Here is an 18,292-nt window from a genome sequence, read left to right as displayed (position 1 = left end):
CCTATCACACATGGAGCAGACACGGCTGACGGATCCTGCAGGGGGCGCCTATCACACATGGGGCAGACATGGCTGACAGATCATGCAGGGGGCGCCTATCACACATGGAGCAGACATGGCTGACTGATCCTGCAGGGGGCGCCTATCACACATGGAGCAGACACGGCTGACGGATCCTGCAGGAGGCGCCTATCACACATGGAGCAGACATGGCTGACGGATCCTGCAGGGGGCGCCTATCACACATGGAGCAGACACGGCTGACGGATCCTGCATTCCCAAATACCTTACATTAGTTATAATGGCTCGTTTTGCCTGAGGAGCAAGAAACAAAATGGCCGCTTGTCCTGTGTGATTAGGACAGGTTGTGTGTGTACTAACAGGACGGAGGCCATTTTGTTTCTTGCTCCCCAGAAAAAACAAGCCATTAGAACTAATGTAAGGTATTTGGGTATATATATTTATAAATATTACTTCGTTAAGTATTTTCATTTTCTAATTCCCGGTGAACCCCTATAATCTGTTTTCCCTTAGTCCTGCCACCAGCACAATAATGGAGTAAGTCTGCCGCTGTGCACTAGTAGGACAGGGAGCCCTAAGGGAGGTCCTGCCACCACCATTTATTATGGGTGGGTTAGGACTAAGGGAAAACAGATTAACATTAGAAATCTTCTCTTCGATCGAGCTGCAGCACAATGAGCCAATAGAGCAAGTAGCTGAGAGACCATTAGGGATCTATACGACCCTAAACCCTTCATTATTGTGCTGCTGCTGATGGGGCATAACAGACACCAATACACCCATCAGGAAGAAAGCAGACACTGTCCAGATGTGGCCCCTGGTTAGATCGAGATCTGGGACCCCAATCCGCAAGGAAACAGCACTAAGGAGGTGGGAATGTTATCTGCCGACTGTGGGGGGAGCAGCGAGGATCCCATGGCTGCCCACCACTAGAGGGAGGTGTGTACGCAGGAGCTTTATACTGATCACCGCCTGGTGGTGGCAGCAGCATTGTGCAGAGGACATGTTCACAAGGTCTCTGCAGCTCCTCCACATACCGGTGTGGTCATGCTGGGACTTGTAGTTTCCCCAGCCCTGCAGACCTCACATGTAGTAACCATTTCCTGTCCTTGTTCTCTTTTATCAGAAGTCGTGTCAGCAGCGGAGCAGTTCCTGTAAACGGAGGCAAAACCAATCCGGAAGACACTGCCTGCTGTGTATCTAATCCCGTCATGTGTGATACTGTCTGCTGAGCTGTGTATCTAATCCTATCCTGTGTGATACTGTCTGCTGAGCTGTATCTAATCCTATCCTGTGTGACACTGCCTGCTGAGCTGTGTATCTAATCCTCTCCCGTGTGATACTGCCTGCTGAGCTGTGTATCTAATCCCGTCATGTGTGATACTGTCTGCTGAGCTGTGTATCTAACCCTGTCCTGTGTGATACTGTCTGCTGAGCTGTGTATCTAATCCTATCATGTGTGACACTGCCTGCTGAGCTGTGTATCTAATCCTATCCTGTGTGATACTGCCTGCTGAGCTGTGTATCTAATCCCATCATGTGTGATACTGCCTGCTGAGCTGTGTATCTAATCCTATCCTGTGTGATACTGTCTGCTGAGCTGTGTATCTAATCCCATCATGTGTGATACTGTCTGCTGAGCTGTGTATCTAACCCCATCATGTGTGATACTGTCTGCTGAGCTGTGTATCTAATCCCATCATGTGTGACACTGCCTGCTGAGCTGTGTATCTAACCCCATCATGTGTGATACTGTCTGCTGAGCTGTATATCTAATCCCATCATGTGTGATACTGTCTGCTGAGCTGTGTATCTAACCCCATCATGTGTGATACTGCCTGCTGAGCTGTGTATCTAATCCCATCATGTGTGACACTGCCTGCTGAGCTGTGTATCTAATCCTCTCCTGTGTGATACTGTCTGCTGAGCTGTGTATCTAATCCTGTCCTGTGTGATACTGCCTGCTGAGCTGTGTATCTAATCCCGTCATGTGTGATACTGTCTGCTGAGCTGTGTATCTAACCCTGTCCTGTGTGATACTGTCTGCTGAGCTGTGTATCTAATCCTCTCCCGTGTGATACTGCCTGCTGAGCTGTGTATCTAATCCTCTCCCGTGTGATACTGCCTGCTGAGCTGTGTATCTAATCCCGTCATGTGTGATACTGTCTGCTGAGCTGTGTATCTAACCCTGTCCTGTGTGATACTGTCTGCTGAGCTGTGTATCTAATCCTATCATGTGTGACACTGCCTGCTGAGCTGTGTATCTAATCCTATCCTGTGTGATACTGCCTGCTGAGCTGTGTATCTAATCCCATCATGTGTGATACTGCCTGCTGAGCTGTGTATCTAATCCTATCCTGTGTGATACTGTCTGCTGAGCTGTGTATCTAATCCCATCATGTGTGATACTGTCTGCTGAGCTGTGTATCTAACCCCATCATGTGTGATACTGTCTGCTGAGCTGTGTATCTAATCCCATCATGTGTGACACTGCCTGCTGAGCTGTGTATCTAATCCTATCCTGTGTGATACTGTCTGCTGAGCTGTGTATCTAATCCCATCATGTGTGATACTGTCTGCTGAGCTGTGTATCTAACCCCATCATGTGTGACACTGCCTGCTGAGCTGTGTATCTAATCCTATCCTGTGTGATACTGCCTGCAGAGCTGTGTATCTAATCCCATCATGTGTGACACTGCCTGCTGAGCTGTGTATCTAATCCTCTCCTGTGTGATACTGTCTGCTGAGCTGTGTATCTAATCCTGTCCTGTGTGATACTGTCTGCTGAGCTGTGTATCTAATCCTTTCCTGTGTGATACTGTCTGCTGAGCTATGTATCTAATCCTATCCTGTGTGATACTGTCTGCTGAGCCACTGTATCTAATCCTATCCTGTGTGATACTCTGCTGAGCTGTGTATCTAATCCTATCCTGTGTGATACTGTCTGCTGAGCTGTGTATCTAATCCTGTTCTGTGTGATACTGTCTGCTGAGCCACTGTATCTAATCCTATCCTGTGTGATACTGTCTGCTGAGCTGTGTATCTAATCCCATCATGTGTGATACTGCCTGCTGAGCTGTGTATCTAATCCCATCATGTGTGACACTGCCTGCTGAGCTGTGTATCTAATCCTATCCTGTGTGATACTGTCTGCTGAGCTGTGTATCTAATCCTGTCCTGTGTGATACTGTCTGCTGATCTGTGTATCTAATCCTATCCTGTGTGATACTGTCTGCTGAGCTGTGTATCTAATCCTACTATGTGTGATACTGCCTGCTGAGCTGTGTATCTAATCCTCTCCCGTTTGATACTGCCTGCTGAGCTGTGTATCTAATCCCGTCATGTGTGATACTGTCTGCTGAGCTGTGTATCTAATCCTGTCCTGTGTGATACTGTCTGCTGAGCTGTGTATCTAATCCCATCATGTGTGATACTGCCTGCTGAGCTGTGTATCTAATCCCATCATGTGTGATACTGCCTGCTGAGCTGTGTATCTAATCCCATCATGTGTGATACTGCCTGCTGAGCTGTGTATCTAATCCCATCATGTGTGACACTGTCTGCTGAGCTGTGTATCTAATCCTGTTCTGTGTGATACTGTCTGCTGATCTGTGTATCTAATCCTATGTGATACTGTCTGCTGAGCCACTGTATCTAATCCTATCCTGTGTGATACTGTCTGCTGAGCTGTGTATCTAATCCCATCATGTGTGATACTGCCTGCTGAGCTGTGTATCTAATCCCATCATGTGTGACACTGCCTGCTGAGCTGTGTATCTAATCCTATCCTGTGTGATACTGTCTGCTGAGCTGTGTATCTAATCCTATCCTGTGTGATACTGTCTGCTGAGCTGTGTATCTAATCCTATCCTGTGTGATACTGTCTGCTGAGCTGTGTATCTAATCCTACTATGTGTGATACTGCCTGCTGAGCTGTGTATCTAATCCTCTCCCGTGTGATACTGCCTGCTGAGCTGTGTATCTAATCCCGTCATGTGTGATACTGTCTGCTGAGCTGTGTATCTAACCCTGTCCTGTGTGATACTGTCTGCTGAGCTGTGTATCTAATCCCATCATGTGTGACACTGCCTGCTGAGCTGTGTATCTAATCCTATCCTGTGTGATACTGCCTGCTGAGCTGTGTATCTAATCCCATCATGTGTGATACTGCCTGCTGAGCTGTGTATCTAATCCCATCATGTGTGACACTGCCTGCTGAGCTGTGTATCTAATCCTATCCTGTGTGATACTGTCTGCTGAGCTGTGTATCTAATCCCATCATGTGTGATACTGTCTGCTGAGCTGTGTATCTAACCCCATCATGTGTGATACTGCCTGCTGAGCTGTGTATCTAATCCCATCATGTGTGACACTGCCTGCTGAGCTGTGTATCTAATCCTCTCCTGTGTGATACTGTCTGCTGAGCTGTGTATCTAATCCTGTCCTGTGTGATACTGTCTGCTGAGCTGTGTATCTAATCCTTTCCTGTGTGATACTGTCTGCTGAGCTATGTATCTAATCCTATCCTGTGTGATACTGTCTGCTGAGCCACTGTATCTAATCCTATCCTGTGTGATACTCTGCTGAGCTGTGTATCTAATCCTATCCTGTGTGATACTGTCTGCTGAGCTGTGTATCTAATCCTGTTCTGTGTGATACTGTCTGCTGATCTGTGTATCTAATCCTATGTGATACTGTCTGCTGAGCCACTGTATCTAATCCTATCCTGTGTGATACTGTCTGCTGAGCTGTGTATCTAATCCCATCATGTGTGATACTGCCTGCTGAGCTGTGTATCTAATCCCATCATGTGTGACACTGCCTGCTGAGCTGTGTATCTAATCCTATCCTGTGTGATACTGTCTGCTGAGCTGTGTATCTAATCCTACTATGTGTGATACTGCCTGCTGAGCTGTGTATCTAATCCCATCATGTGTGATACTGCCTGCTGAGCTGTGTATCTAATCCCATCATGTGTGATACTGCCTGCTGAGCTGTGTATCTAATCCTATCATGTGTGATACTGTCTGCTGAGCTGTGTATCTAATCCTGTTCTGTGTGATACTGTCTGCTGATCTGTGTATCTAATCCTATGTGATACTGTCCGCTGATCTGTGTATCTAATCCTATCCTGTGTGATACTGTCTGCTGAGCTGTGTATCTAATCCCATCATGTGTGATACTGTCTGCTGAGCTGTGTATCTAATCCTATCCTGTGTGATACTGTCTGCTGAGCTGTGTATCTAATCCTATCCTGTGTGATACTGTCTGCTGAGCTGTGTATCTAATCCTACTATGTGTGATACTGCCTGCTGAGCTGTGTATCTAATCCCGTCATGTGTAATACTGTCTGCTGAGCTGTGTATCTAACCCTGTCCTGTGTGATACTGTCTGCTGAGCTGTGTATCTAATCCCATCATGTGTGACACTGCCTGCTGAGCTGTGTATCTAATCCTATCCTGTGTGATACTGCCTGCTGAGCTGTGTATCTAATCCCATCATGTGTGATACTGCCTGCTGAGCTGTGTATCTAATCCCATCATGTGTGATACTGCCTGCTGAGCTGTGTATCTAACCCTGTCCTGTGTGATACTGTCTGCTGAGCTGTGTATCTAATCCTCTCCCGTGTGATACTGCCTGCTGAGCTGTGTATCTAATCCTCTCCCGTGTGATACTGCCTGCTGAGCTGTGTATCTAATCCCGTCATGTGTGATACTGTCTGCTGAGCTGTGTATCTAACCCTGTCCTGTGTGATACTGTCTGCTGAGCTGTGTATCTAATCCTATCATGTGTGACACTGCCTGCTGAGCTGTGTATCTAATCCTATCCTGTGTGATACTGCCTGCTGAGCTGTGTATCTAATCCCATCATGTGTGATACTGCCTGCTGAGCTGTGTATCTAATCCTATCCTGTGTGATACTGTCTGCTGAGCTGTGTATCTAATCCCATCATGTGTGATACTGTCTGCTGAGCTGTGTATCTAACCCCATCATGTGTGATACTGTCTGCTGAGCTGTGTATCTAATCCCATCATGTGTGACACTGCCTGCTGAGCTGTGTATCTAATCCTATCCTGTGTGATACTGTCTGCTGAGCTGTGTATCTAATCCCATCATGTGTGATACTGTCTGCTGAGCTGTGTATCTAACCCCATCATGTGTGACACTGCCTGCTGAGCTGTGTATCTAATCCTATCCTGTGTGATACTGCCTGCTGAGCTGTGTATCTAATCCCATCATGTGTGACACTGCCTGCTGAGCTGTGTATCTAATCCTCTCCTGTGTGATACTGTCTGCTGAGCTGTGTATCTAATCCTGTCCTGTGTGATACTGTCTGCTGAGCTGTGTATCTAATCCTTTCCTGTGTGATACTGTCTGCTGAGCTATGTATCTAATCCTATCCTGTGTGATACTGTCTGCTGAGCCACTGTATCTAATCCTATCCTGTGTGATACTCTGCTGAGCTGTGTATCTAATCCTATCCTGTGTGATACTGTCTGCTGAGCTGTGTATCTAATCCTGTTCTGTGTGATACTGTCTGCTGAGCCACTGTATCTAATCCTATCCTGTGTGATACTGTCTGCTGAGCTGTGTATCTAATCCCATCATGTGTGATACTGCCTGCTGAGCTGTGTATCTAATCCCATCATGTGTGACACTGCCTGCTGAGCTGTGTATCTAATCCTATCCTGTGTGATACTGTCTGCTGAGCTGTGTATCTAATCCTGTCCTGTGTGATACTGTCTGCTGAGCTGTGTATCTAATCCTATCCTGTGTGATACTGTCTGCTGAGCTGTGTATCTAATCCTACTATGTGTGATACTGCCTGCTGAGCTGTGTATCTAATCCTCTCCCGTTTGATACTGCCTGCTGAGCTGTGTATCTAATCCCGTCATGTGTGATACTGTCTGCTGAGCTGTGTATCTAACCCTGTCCTGTGTGATACTGTCTGCTGAGCTGTGTATCTAATCCCATCATGTGTGACACTGCCTGCTGAGCTGTGTATCTAATCCTATCCTGTGTGATACTGTCTGCTGAGCTGTGTATCTAATCCCATCATGTGTGATACTGCCTGCTGAGCTGTGTATCTAATCCCATCATGTGTGACACTGTCTGCTGAGCTGTGTATCTAATCCTGTTCTGTGTGATACTGTCTGCTGATCTGTGTATCTAATCCTATGTGATACTGTCTGCTGAGCCACTGTATCTAATCCTATCCTGTGTGATACTGTCTGCTGAGCTGTGTATCTAATCCCATCATGTGTGATACTGCCTGCTGAGCTGTGTATCTAATCCCATCATGTGTGACACTGCCTGCTGAGCTGTGTATCTAATCCTATCCTGTGTGATACTGTCTGCTGAGCTGTGTATCTAATCCTGTCCTGTGTGATACTGTCTGCTGATCTGTGTATCTAATCCTATCCTGTGTGATACTGTCTGCTGAGCTGTGTATCTAATCCTACTATGTGTGATACTGCCTGCTGAGCTGTGTATCTAATCCTCTCCCGTGTGATACTGCCTGCTGAGCTGTGTATCTAATCCCGTCATGTGTGATACTGTCTGCTGAGCTGTGTATCTAACCCTGTCCTGTGTGATACTGTCTGCTGAGCTGTGTATCTAATCCCATCATGTGTGATACTGTCTGCTGAGCTGTGTATCTAATCCTATCATGTGTGATACTGCCTGCTGAGCTGTGTATCTAATCCCATCATGTGTGATACTGCCTGCTGAGCTGTGTATCTAATCCCATCATGTGTGACACTGCCTGCTGAGCTGTGTATCTAATCCTATCCTGTGTGATACTGTCTGCTGAGCTGTGTATCTAATCCCATCATGTGTGATACTGTCTGCTGAGCTGTGTATCTAACCCCATCATGTGTGATACTGCCTGCTGAGCTGTGTATCTAATCCCATCATGTGTGACACTGCCTGCTGAGCTGTGTATCTAATCCTCTCCTGTGTGATACTGTCTGCTGAGCTGTGTATCTAATCCTGTCCTGTGTGATACTGTCTGCTGAGCTGTGTATCTAATCCTTTCCTGTGTGATACTGTCTGCTGAGCTATGTATCTAATCCTATCCTGTGTGATACTGTCTGCTGAGCCACTGTATCTAATCCTATCCTGTGTGATACTCTGCTGAGCTGTGTATCTAATCCTATCCTGTGTGATACTGTCTGCTGAGCTGTGTATCTAATCCTGTTCTGTGTGATACTGTCTGCTGATCTGTGTATCTAATCCTATGTGATACTGTCTGCTGAGCCACTGTATCTAATCCTATCCTGTGTGATACTGTCTGCTGAGCTGTGTATCTAATCCCATCATGTGTGATACTGCCTGCTGAGCTGTGTATCTAATCCCATCATGTGTGACACTGCCTGCTGAGCTGTGTATCTAATCCTATCCTGTGTGATACTGTCTGCTGAGCTGTGTATCTAATCCTACTATGTGTGATACTGCCTGCTGAGCTGTGTATCTAATCCCATCATGTGTGATACTGCCTGCTGAGCTGTGTATCTAATCCCATCATGTGTGATACTGCCTGCTGAGCTGTGTATCTAATCCTATCATGTGTGATACTGTCTGCTGAGCTGTGTATCTAATCCTGTTCTGTGTGATACTGTCTGCTGATCTGTGTATCTAATCCTATGTGATACTGTCCGCTGATCTGTGTATCTAATCCTATCCTGTGTGATACTGTCTGCTGAGCTGTGTATCTAATCCCATCATGTGTGATACTGTCTGCTGAGCTGTGTATCTAATCCTATCCTGTGTGATACTGTCTGCTGAGCTGTGTATCTAATCCTATCCTGTGTGATACTGTCTGCTGAGCTGTGTATCTAATCCTACTATGTGTGATACTGCCTGCTGAGCTGTGTATCTAATCCCGTCATGTGTAATACTGTCTGCTGAGCTGTGTATCTAACCCTGTCCTGTGTGATACTGTCTGCTGAGCTGTGTATCTAATCCCATCATGTGTGACACTGCCTGCTGAGCTGTGTATCTAATCCTATCCTGTGTGATACTGCCTGCTGAGCTGTGTATCTAATCCCATCATGTGTGACACTGCCTGCTGAGCTGTGTATCTAATCCTATCCTGTGTGATACTGCCTGCTGAGCTGTGTATCTAATCCCATCATGTGTGATACTGTCTGCTGAGCTGTGTATCTAATCCTATCATGTGTGATACTGCCTGCTGAGCTGTGTATCTAATCCTATCCTGTGTGATACTGTCTGCTGAGCTGTGTATCTAATCCTATCCTGTGTGATACTGTCTGCTGAGCTGTGTATCTAATCCTATCCTGTGTAATACTGTCTGCTGAGCTGTGTATCTAATCCTATCCTTTGTGATACGGTCTGCTGAGCCACTGTATCTAATCCTATCCTGTGTGATACTCTGCTGAGCTGTGTATCTAATCCTATCCTGTGTGATACTGCCTGCTGAGCTGTGTATCTAATCCTCTCCCGTGTGATATTGCCTGCTGAGCTGTGTATCTAATCCCATCATGTGTGATACTGCCTGCTGAGCTGTGTATCGAATCCTCTCCCGTGTGATACTGCCTGCTGAGCTGTGTATCTAATCCCATCATGTGTGATACTGTCTGCTGAGCTGTGTATCTAATCCCATCATGTGTGATACTGCCTGCTGAGCTGTGTATCTAATCCCATCATGTGTGACACTGCCTGCTGAGCTGTGTATCTAATCCTATCCTGTGTGATACTGTCTGCTGAGCTGTGTATCTAATCCTACTATGTGTGATACTGCCTGCTGAGCTGTGTATCTAATCCCATCATGTGTGATACTGCCTGCTGAGCTGTGTATCTAATCCCATCATGTGTGATACTGCCTGCTGAGCTGTGTATCTAATCCTATCATGTGTGATACTGTCTGCTGAGCTGTGTATCTAATCCTGTTCTGTGTGATACTGTCTGCTGATCTGTGTATCTAATCCTATGTGATACTGTCCGCTGATCTGTGTATCTAATCCTATCCTGTGTGATACTGTCTGCTGAGCTGTGTATCTAATCCCATCATGTGTGATACTGTCTGCTGAGCTGTGTATCTAATCCTATCCTGTGTGATACTGTCTGCTGAGCTGTGTATCTAATCCTATCCTGTGTGATACTGTCTGCTGAGCTGTGTATCTAATCCTACTATGTGTGATACTGCCTGCTGAGCTGTGTATCTAATCCCGTCATGTGTAATACTGTCTGCTGAGCTGTGTATCTAACCCTGTCCTGTGTGATACTGTCTGCTGAGCTGTGTATCTAATCCCATCATGTGTGACACTGCCTGCTGAGCTGTGTATCTAATCCTATCCTGTGTGATACTGCCTGCTGAGCTGTGTATCTAATCCCATCATGTGTGACACTGCCTGCTGAGCTGTGTATCTAATCCTATCCTGTGTGATACTGCCTGCTGAGCTGTGTATCTAATCCCATCATGTGTGATACTGTCTGCTGAGCTGTGTATCTAATCCTATCATGTGTGATACTGCCTGCTGAGCTGTGTATCTAATCCTATCCTGTGTGATACTGTCTGCTGAGCTGTGTATCTAATCCTATCCTGTGTGATACTGTCTGCTGAGCTGTGTATCTAATCCTATCCTGTGTAATACTGTCTGCTGAGCTGTGTATCTAATCCTATCCTTTGTGATACGGTCTGCTGAGCCACTGTATCTAATCCTATCCTGTGTGATACTCTGCTGAGCTGTGTATCTAATCCTATCCTGTGTGATACTGCCTGCTGAGCTGTGTATCTAATCCTCTCCCGTGTGATATTGCCTGCTGAGCTGTGTATCTAATCCCATCATGTGTGATACTGCCTGCTGAGCTGTGTATCGAATCCTCTCCCGTGTGATACTGCCTGCTGAGCTGTGTATCTAATCCCATCATGTGTGATACTGTCTGCTGAACTGTGTATCTAATCCCATCATGTGTGACACTGCTTGCTGAGCTGTGTATCTAATCCTATCCTGTGTGATACTGCCTGCTGAGCTGTGTATCTAATTCCATCATGTGTGATACTGCCTGCTGAGCTGTGTATCTAATCCCATCATGTGTGACACTGCCTGCTGAGCTGTGTATCTAATCCTATCCTGTGTGATACTGTCTGCTGAGCTGTGTATCTAACCCCATCATGTGTGATACTGTCTGCTGAGCTGTGTATCTAATCCCATCATGTGTGACACTGCCTGCTGAGCTGTGTATCTAATCCTATCCTGTGTGATACTGTCTGCTGAGCTGTGTATCTAATCCTCTCCTGTGTGATACTGTCTGCTGAGCTGTGTATCTAATCCTATCCTGTGTGATACTGTCTGCTGAGCTGTGTATCTAATCCCATCATGTGTGACACTGCCTGCTGAGCTGTGTATCTAATCCTATCCTGTGTGATACTGTCTGCTGAGCTGTGTATCTAATCCCATCATGTGTGATACTGTCTGCTGAGCTGTGTATCTAACCCCATCATGTGTGACACTGCCTGCTGAGCTGTGTATCTAATCCTATCCTGTGTGATACTGCCTGCTGAGCTGTGTATCTAATCCCATCATGTGTGACACTGCCTGCTGAGCTGTGTATCTAATCCTCTCCTGTGTGATACTGTCTGCTGAGCTGTGTATCTAATCCTGTCCTGTGTGATACTGTCTGCTGAGCTGTGTATCTAATCCTTTCCTGTGTGATACTGTCTGCTGAGCTATGTATCTAATCCTATCCTGTGTGATACTGTCTGCTGAGCCACTGTATCTAATCCTATCCTGTGTGATACTCTGCTGAGCTGTGTATCTAATCCTATCCTGTGTGATACTGTCTGCTGAGCTGTGTATCTAATCCTGTTCTGTGTGATACTGTCTGCTGAGCCACTGTATCTAATCCTATCCTGTGTGATACTGTCTGCTGAGCTGTGTATCTAATCCCATCATGTGTGATACTGCCTGCTGAGCTGTGTATCTAATCCCATCATGTGTGACACTGCCTGCTGAGCTGTGTATCTAATCCTATCCTGTGTGATACTGTCTGCTGAGCTGTGTATCTAATCCTGTCCTGTGTGATACTGTCTGCTGAGCTGTGTATCTAATCCTATCCTGTGTGATACTGTCTGCTGAGCTGTGTATCTAATCCTACTATGTGTGATACTGCCTGCTGAGCTGTGTATCTAATCCTCTCCCGTTTGATACTGCCTGCTGAGCTGTGTATCTAATCCCGTCATGTGTGATACTGTCTGCTGAGCTGTGTATCTAACCCTGTCCTGTGTGATACTGTCTGCTGAGCTGTGTATCTAATCCCATCATGTGTGACACTGCCTGCTGAGCTGTGTATCTAATCCTATCCTGTGTGATACTGCCTGCTGAGCTGTGTATCTAATCCCATCATGTGTGATACTGCCTGCTGAGCTGTGTATCTAATCCCATCATGTGTGACACTGTCTGCTGAGCTGTGTATCTAATCCTGTTCTGTGTGATACTGTCTGCTGATCTGTGTATCTAATCCTATGTGATACTGTCTGCTGAGCCACTGTATCTAATCCTATCCTGTGTGATACTGTCTGCTGAGCTGTGTATCTAATCCCATCATGTGTGATACTGCCTGCTGAGCTGTGTATCTAATCCCATCATGTGTGACACTGCCTGCTGAGCTGTGTATCTAATCCTATCCTGTGTGATACTGTCTGCTGAGCTGTGTATCTAATCCTGTCCTGTGTGATACTGTCTGCTGATCTGTGTATCTAATCCTATCCTGTGTGATACTGTCTGCTGAGCTGTGTATCTAATCCTACTATGTGTGATACTGCCTGCTGAGCTGTGTATCTAATCCTCTCCCGTGTGATACTGTCTGCTGAGCTGTGTATCTAATCCCGTCATGTGTGATACTGTCTGCTGAGCTGTGTATCTAACCCTGTCCTGTGTGATACTGTCTGCTGAGCTGTGTATCTAATCCCATCATGTGTGACACTGCCTGCTGAGCTGTGTATCTAATCCTATCCTGTGTGATACTGCCTGCTGAGCTGTGTATCTAATCCCATCATGTGTGATACTGCCTGCTGAGCTGTGTATCTAATCCCATCATGTGTGACACTGCCTGCTGAGCTGTGTATCTAATCCTATCCTGTGTGATACTGTCTGCTGAGCTGTGTATCTAATCCCATCATGTGTGATACTGTCTGCTGAGCTGTGTATCTAACCCCATCATGTGTGATACTGTCTGCTGAGCTGTGTATCTAATCCCATCATGTGTGACACTGCCTGCTGAGCTGTGTATCTAATCCTCTCCTGTGTGATACTGTCTGCTGAGCTGTGTATCTAATCCTGTCCTGTGTGATACTGTCTGCTGAGCTGTGTATCTAATCCTTTCCTGTGTGATACTGTCTGCTGAGCTATGTATCTAATCCTATCCTGTGTGATACTGTCTGCTGAGCCACTGTATCTAATCCTATCCTGTGTGATACTCTGCTGAGCTGTGTATCTAATCCTATCCTGTGTGATACTGTCTGCTGAGCTGTGTATCTAATCCTGTTCTGTGTGATACTGTCTGCTGATCTGTGTATCTAATCCTATGTGATACTGTCTGCTGAGCCACTGTATCTAATCCTATCCTGTGTGATACTGTCTGCTGAGCTGTGTATCTAATCCCATCATGTGTGATACTGCCTGCTGAGCTGTGTATCTAATCCCATCATGTGTGACACTGCCTGCTGAGCTGTGTATCTAATCCTATCCTGTGTGATACTGTCTGCTGAGCTGTGTATCTAATCCTACTATGTGTGATACTGCCTGCTGAGCTGTGTATCTAATCCCATCATGTGTGATACTGCCTGCTGAGCTGTGTATCTAATCCCATCATGTGTGATACTGCCTGCTGAGCTGTGTATCTAATCCTATCATGTGTGATACTGTCTGCTGAGCTGTGTATCTAATCCTGTTCTGTGTGATACTGTCTGCTGATCTGTGTATCTAATCCTATGTGATACTGTCCGCTGATCTGTGTATCTAATCCTATCCTGTGTGATACTGTCTGCTGAGCTGTGTATCTAATCCCATCATGTGTGATACTGTCTGCTGAGCTGTGTATCTAATCCTATCCTGTGTGATACTGTCTGCTGAGCTGTGTATCTAATCCTATCCTGTGTGATACTGTCTGCTGAGCTGTGTATCTAATCCTACTATGTGTGATACTGCCTGCTGAGCTGTGTATCTAATCCCGTCATGTGTAATACTGTCTGCTGAGCTGTGTATCTAACCCTGTCCTGTGTGATACTGTCTGCTGAGCTGTGTATCTAATCCCATCATGTGTGACACTGCCTGCTGAGCTGTGTATCTAATCCTATCCTGTGTGATACTGCCTGCTGAGCTGTGTATCTAATCCCATCATGTGTGACACTGCCTGCTGAGCTGTGTATCTAATCCTATCCTGTGTGATACTGCCTGCTGAGCTGTGTATCTAATCCCATCATGTGTGATACTGTCTGCTGAGCTGTGTATCTAATCCTATCATGTGTGATACTGCCTGCTGAGCTGTGTATCTAATCCTATCCTTTGTGATACGGTCTGCTGAGCCACTGTATCTAATCCTATCCTGTGTGATACTCTGCTGAGCTGTGTATCTAATCCTATCCTGTGTGATACTGCCTGCTGAGCTGTGTATCTAATCCTCTCCCGTGTGATATTGCCTGCTGAGCTGTGTATCTAATCCCATCATGTGTGATACTGCCTGCTGAGCTGTGTATCGAATCCTCTCCCGTGTGATACTGCCTGCTGAGCTGTGTATCTAATCCCATCATGTGTGATACTGTCTGCTGAACTGTGTATCTAATCCCATCATGTGTGACACTGCTTGCTGAGCTGTGTATCTAATCCTATCCTGTGTGATACTGCCTGCTGAGCTGTGTATCTAATTCCATCATGTGTGATACTGCCTGCTGAGCTGTGTATCTAATCCCATCATGTGTGACACTGCCTGCTGAGCTGTGTATCTAATCCTATCCTGTGTGATACTGTCTGCTGAGCTGTGTATCTAACCCCATCATGTGTGATACTGTCTGCTGAGCTGTGTATCTAATCCCATCATGTGTGACACTGCCTGCTGAGCTGTGTATCTAATCCTATCCTGTGTGATACTGTCTGCTGAGCTGTGTATCTAATCCTCTCCTGTGTGATACTGTCTGCTGAGCTGTGTATCTAATCCTATCCTGTGTGATACTGTCTGCTGAGCTGTGTATCTAATCCTATCCTGTGTGATACTGCCTGCTGAGCTGTGTATCTAATCCTATCCTGTGTGATACTGCCTGCTGAGCTGTGTATCTAATCCTATCCTGTGTGATACTGCCTGCTGAGCTGTGTATCTAATCCCATCATGTGTGATACTGCCTGCTGAGCTGTGTATCTAATCCCATCATGTGTGATACTGCCTGCTGAGCTGTGTATCTAATCCTATCATGTGTGATACTGTCTGCTGAGCTGTGTATCTAATCCTGTTCTGTGTGATACTGTCTGCTGATCTGTGTATCTAATCCTATGTGATACTGTCCGCTGATCTGTGTATCTAATCCTATCCTGTGTGATACTGTCTGCTGAGCTGTGTATCTAATCCCATCATGTGTGATACTGTCTGCTGAGCTGTGTATCTAATCCTATCCTGTGTGATACTGTCTGCTGAGCTGTGTATCTAATCCTATCCTGTGTGATACTGTCTGCTGAGCTGTGTATCTAATCCTATGTGATACTGTCTTCTGAGCTGTGTATCTAATCCCATCATGTGTGATACTGCCTGCTGAGCCACTGTATCTAATCCCATCATGTGTGATACTGCCTGCTGAGCCACTGTATCTAATCCCGTCATGTATGATACTGACTTTGAGGTGCAGGGTCCTCTCCAGCAGCACAGAGGATTTCAGGAGAGCAGCGTGACAACCATCAGTCTCATGAACTCAAAAAATACAAAAACGGACCCAAATCGTAAAGGTTTTATTAAAAATCTCAGAAAAACAAAAATCTAGAATATTTATTAATTTCGGCCTCATAATAAGCTCTGAATAAAAACCATGTGACCAGATTCATGCGGAAACACTCGGACACAAGCGCGCGGCCAGTCACTCACACCACCAGCGGGGGGCACCACTGGCCAGAGGCCCGGGCACGGACGTGGCTGCTGATGTTTGGGCAGAGGGGAAAAAATAATAATATAGAAACTTCCAACAATCAGTCCAGGATGAAACCATCAGCAAGGAGAGCCGAGGAGCGGCAGGAGGGCGGCAGCTCCCCCAACACATAATTGATAAAATAAGGAGCCGACACGTCCCACGTGTACATCCAGGGGCCACAGACGAGCGGCGCTCCACTGCTGCCGGAGACAACGACCACTCGGACTATTTTGGCAAAGTCGAAACACGGAGACTGAGAAATATCAAGAACAAACCCCCCTCCCCCGCCTGGGGCGTAACACTGTACATAAGAAGACTATACAAAAGGGTGGACGTGGACACGGGGGTATATTTCAGACACGGGGTGACCAGCCCGATTCAGCGGCTCCTGCGCAGGACTCACAACATCCTCCATGTTGTCCGCGCACGGGACCCTACTGGCCGCCCACGGTGAGTTCTCGTAGATAGGATTGGGTGAGGCTGTGCAGCTCCTCCAGGGCGTAGTCCTCCGGCATCGGTAATCGCCCAATGTGGGGGGCGAGCAGTCTGAGGGGGACGCGCGGGAGCTCAGAGTCGTCAGAGTCAGGGGAGTGCTGTAAACGCAGGACGACACGCAGGATGTTCGCCACGCGTTTTGCCATTTCTGGAGGTGAGTAAAGTCAGTTAGTGTCAGGCTGTAAAGAACCACCCAGGACCCCTGGCCGTCCCTGCCCCGCCACCGGACCCCTCCCATCCCCCGCTGTACGCACTGCTGCACTGATAAGTGGTTCCAGCACGGCAGGGTGTTTACTACCTTGGTTTCATCTTGCAGCCTGCAGTGTAAAGAATGGAGGCTTCCACATAAAACTAGATGTAGTCAAGAGAACCAGAGTGTAAACCCCCATACTTTACCCTGCAGGATGTATCGTAGAGAACACAGTCCCTATTCCTTCTGTAAAGTGGGACAATCCTTATATAGGGGCAGTGATTACTTATGCCCAGTATCCCCAAGCAGCGGGGATCAGCTAGCGGGCTGCGCTCATCCCCCCGCCCCGCCACTCACCGGACTGCGCTAGCCGATCTTTGGAGTTGCAGCATTGGATCTGATCGACCCGGTTACAGACGGACGTCACTTTCGTGTGCAGTCGTTCAAGTTCACAGCCGGAAGATTCGTTCTGCAAAAACGGGAAGAAAATGTTAAAACCCCCCCGATCCTGAGAGCGCCATGAAGCCCAACCTGCAGATTCCGGGTCTTCCCCTGAGCAGCGGAGTGGGCGGCTCCTCCTGATGTCAGACCGATCCATCCCACAGCCAATCAGATGTCAGACCGATCCATCCCACAGCCAATCAGATGTCAGACCGATCCATCCCACAGCCAATCAGATGTCAGACCGATCCATCCCACAGCCAATCAGATGTCAGACCGATCCATCCCACAGCCAATCAGATGTCAGACCGATCCATCCCACAGCCAATCAGATGTCGCCCCCAGATCACATACTGTGCTGCAGCTTCACCCCCCTCCTCCTCCTCCCAACGTGCCCTGTCTGCCCTCACCTGTCGGATGTGGTTCAGCATCTCGACGACGCCGATGTAGTCCATGTAGACCTGGCCGGCCGTGTCCCAGCCCTGGATGTGCGCACAGTTCTCCGGCCGGGAGAGCTCGTCCAGGAAGCTGCGCAGGTACGAGTAGTTCTCATTGATGATGGCGTCTGGAGGAGGAAAGCGGACATTCCCGGATATTTGATGGATTTGTCTCACCCTTAAACCCAACGCCCCCTCCCCCCCAGTTTACCACACCACCCTCTTACTGGAGCGAGACTGAACCTCATTTACATAGCTGACCACACCCCCTGCACCCCAATATTTCAAAACTGGAATGAGGTGAAGGTATGACGGACCAAGGCCGATGTGAACACCCCCCGAGGGGTTCTGCTGCGGATGGCGGAGCGGCCACCCATTGAGATCAAAGGGAGGCCCAAAGGACGCCGCCAGCGGGTTTACGGAAAAATTACAACCTGGCTGTCTGCAACACAATGCAGCGGTGTGAACGTCCCCTGACCTGCCTCGCGTCTCACGGTCTTGTGTACAGTTCTAACAGGTGCCAGGCTGTAAGCATTTACTATAAAAGGGAGGCCGTCAGCAAGACCAGTCCTTAAT

General features: G+C 47.2%; 1 protein-coding gene across 3 annotated transcripts in view; it reads right to left on the bottom strand.

The window, feature by feature from the left end:
- Nucleotides 1-15,962: 15,962 nt before the first annotated feature.
- NUP98 (nucleoporin 98 and 96 precursor) overlaps nt 15,963-18,292 on the bottom strand; it is a 31,345-nt gene continuing 29,015 nt past the window's right edge. For all 3 annotated transcript variants that reach the window (XM_040426671.1, XM_040426670.1, XM_040426672.1), the window contains 3 exons: nt 17,690-17,844; nt 17,196-17,307; nt 15,963-16,796 (listed from right to left, as the gene is read on the bottom strand). In XM_040426671.1, coding sequence (XP_040282605.1) covers nt 16,588-16,796; nt 17,196-17,307; nt 17,690-17,844 — 476 coding nt within the window. In that variant the 3' untranslated portion in view covers nt 15,963-16,587. The remainder of the gene's footprint in view (nt 16,797-17,195; nt 17,308-17,689; nt 17,845-18,292) is intronic.

Source organism: Bufo bufo, chromosome 3 (assembly GCF_905171765.1).
Source record: "Bufo bufo chromosome 3, aBufBuf1.1, whole genome shotgun sequence".
Taxonomy (NCBI): Eukaryota; Metazoa; Chordata; class Amphibia; order Anura; family Bufonidae; genus Bufo; species Bufo bufo.
This window is presented reverse-complemented; position numbering and strand designations above follow the sequence as displayed.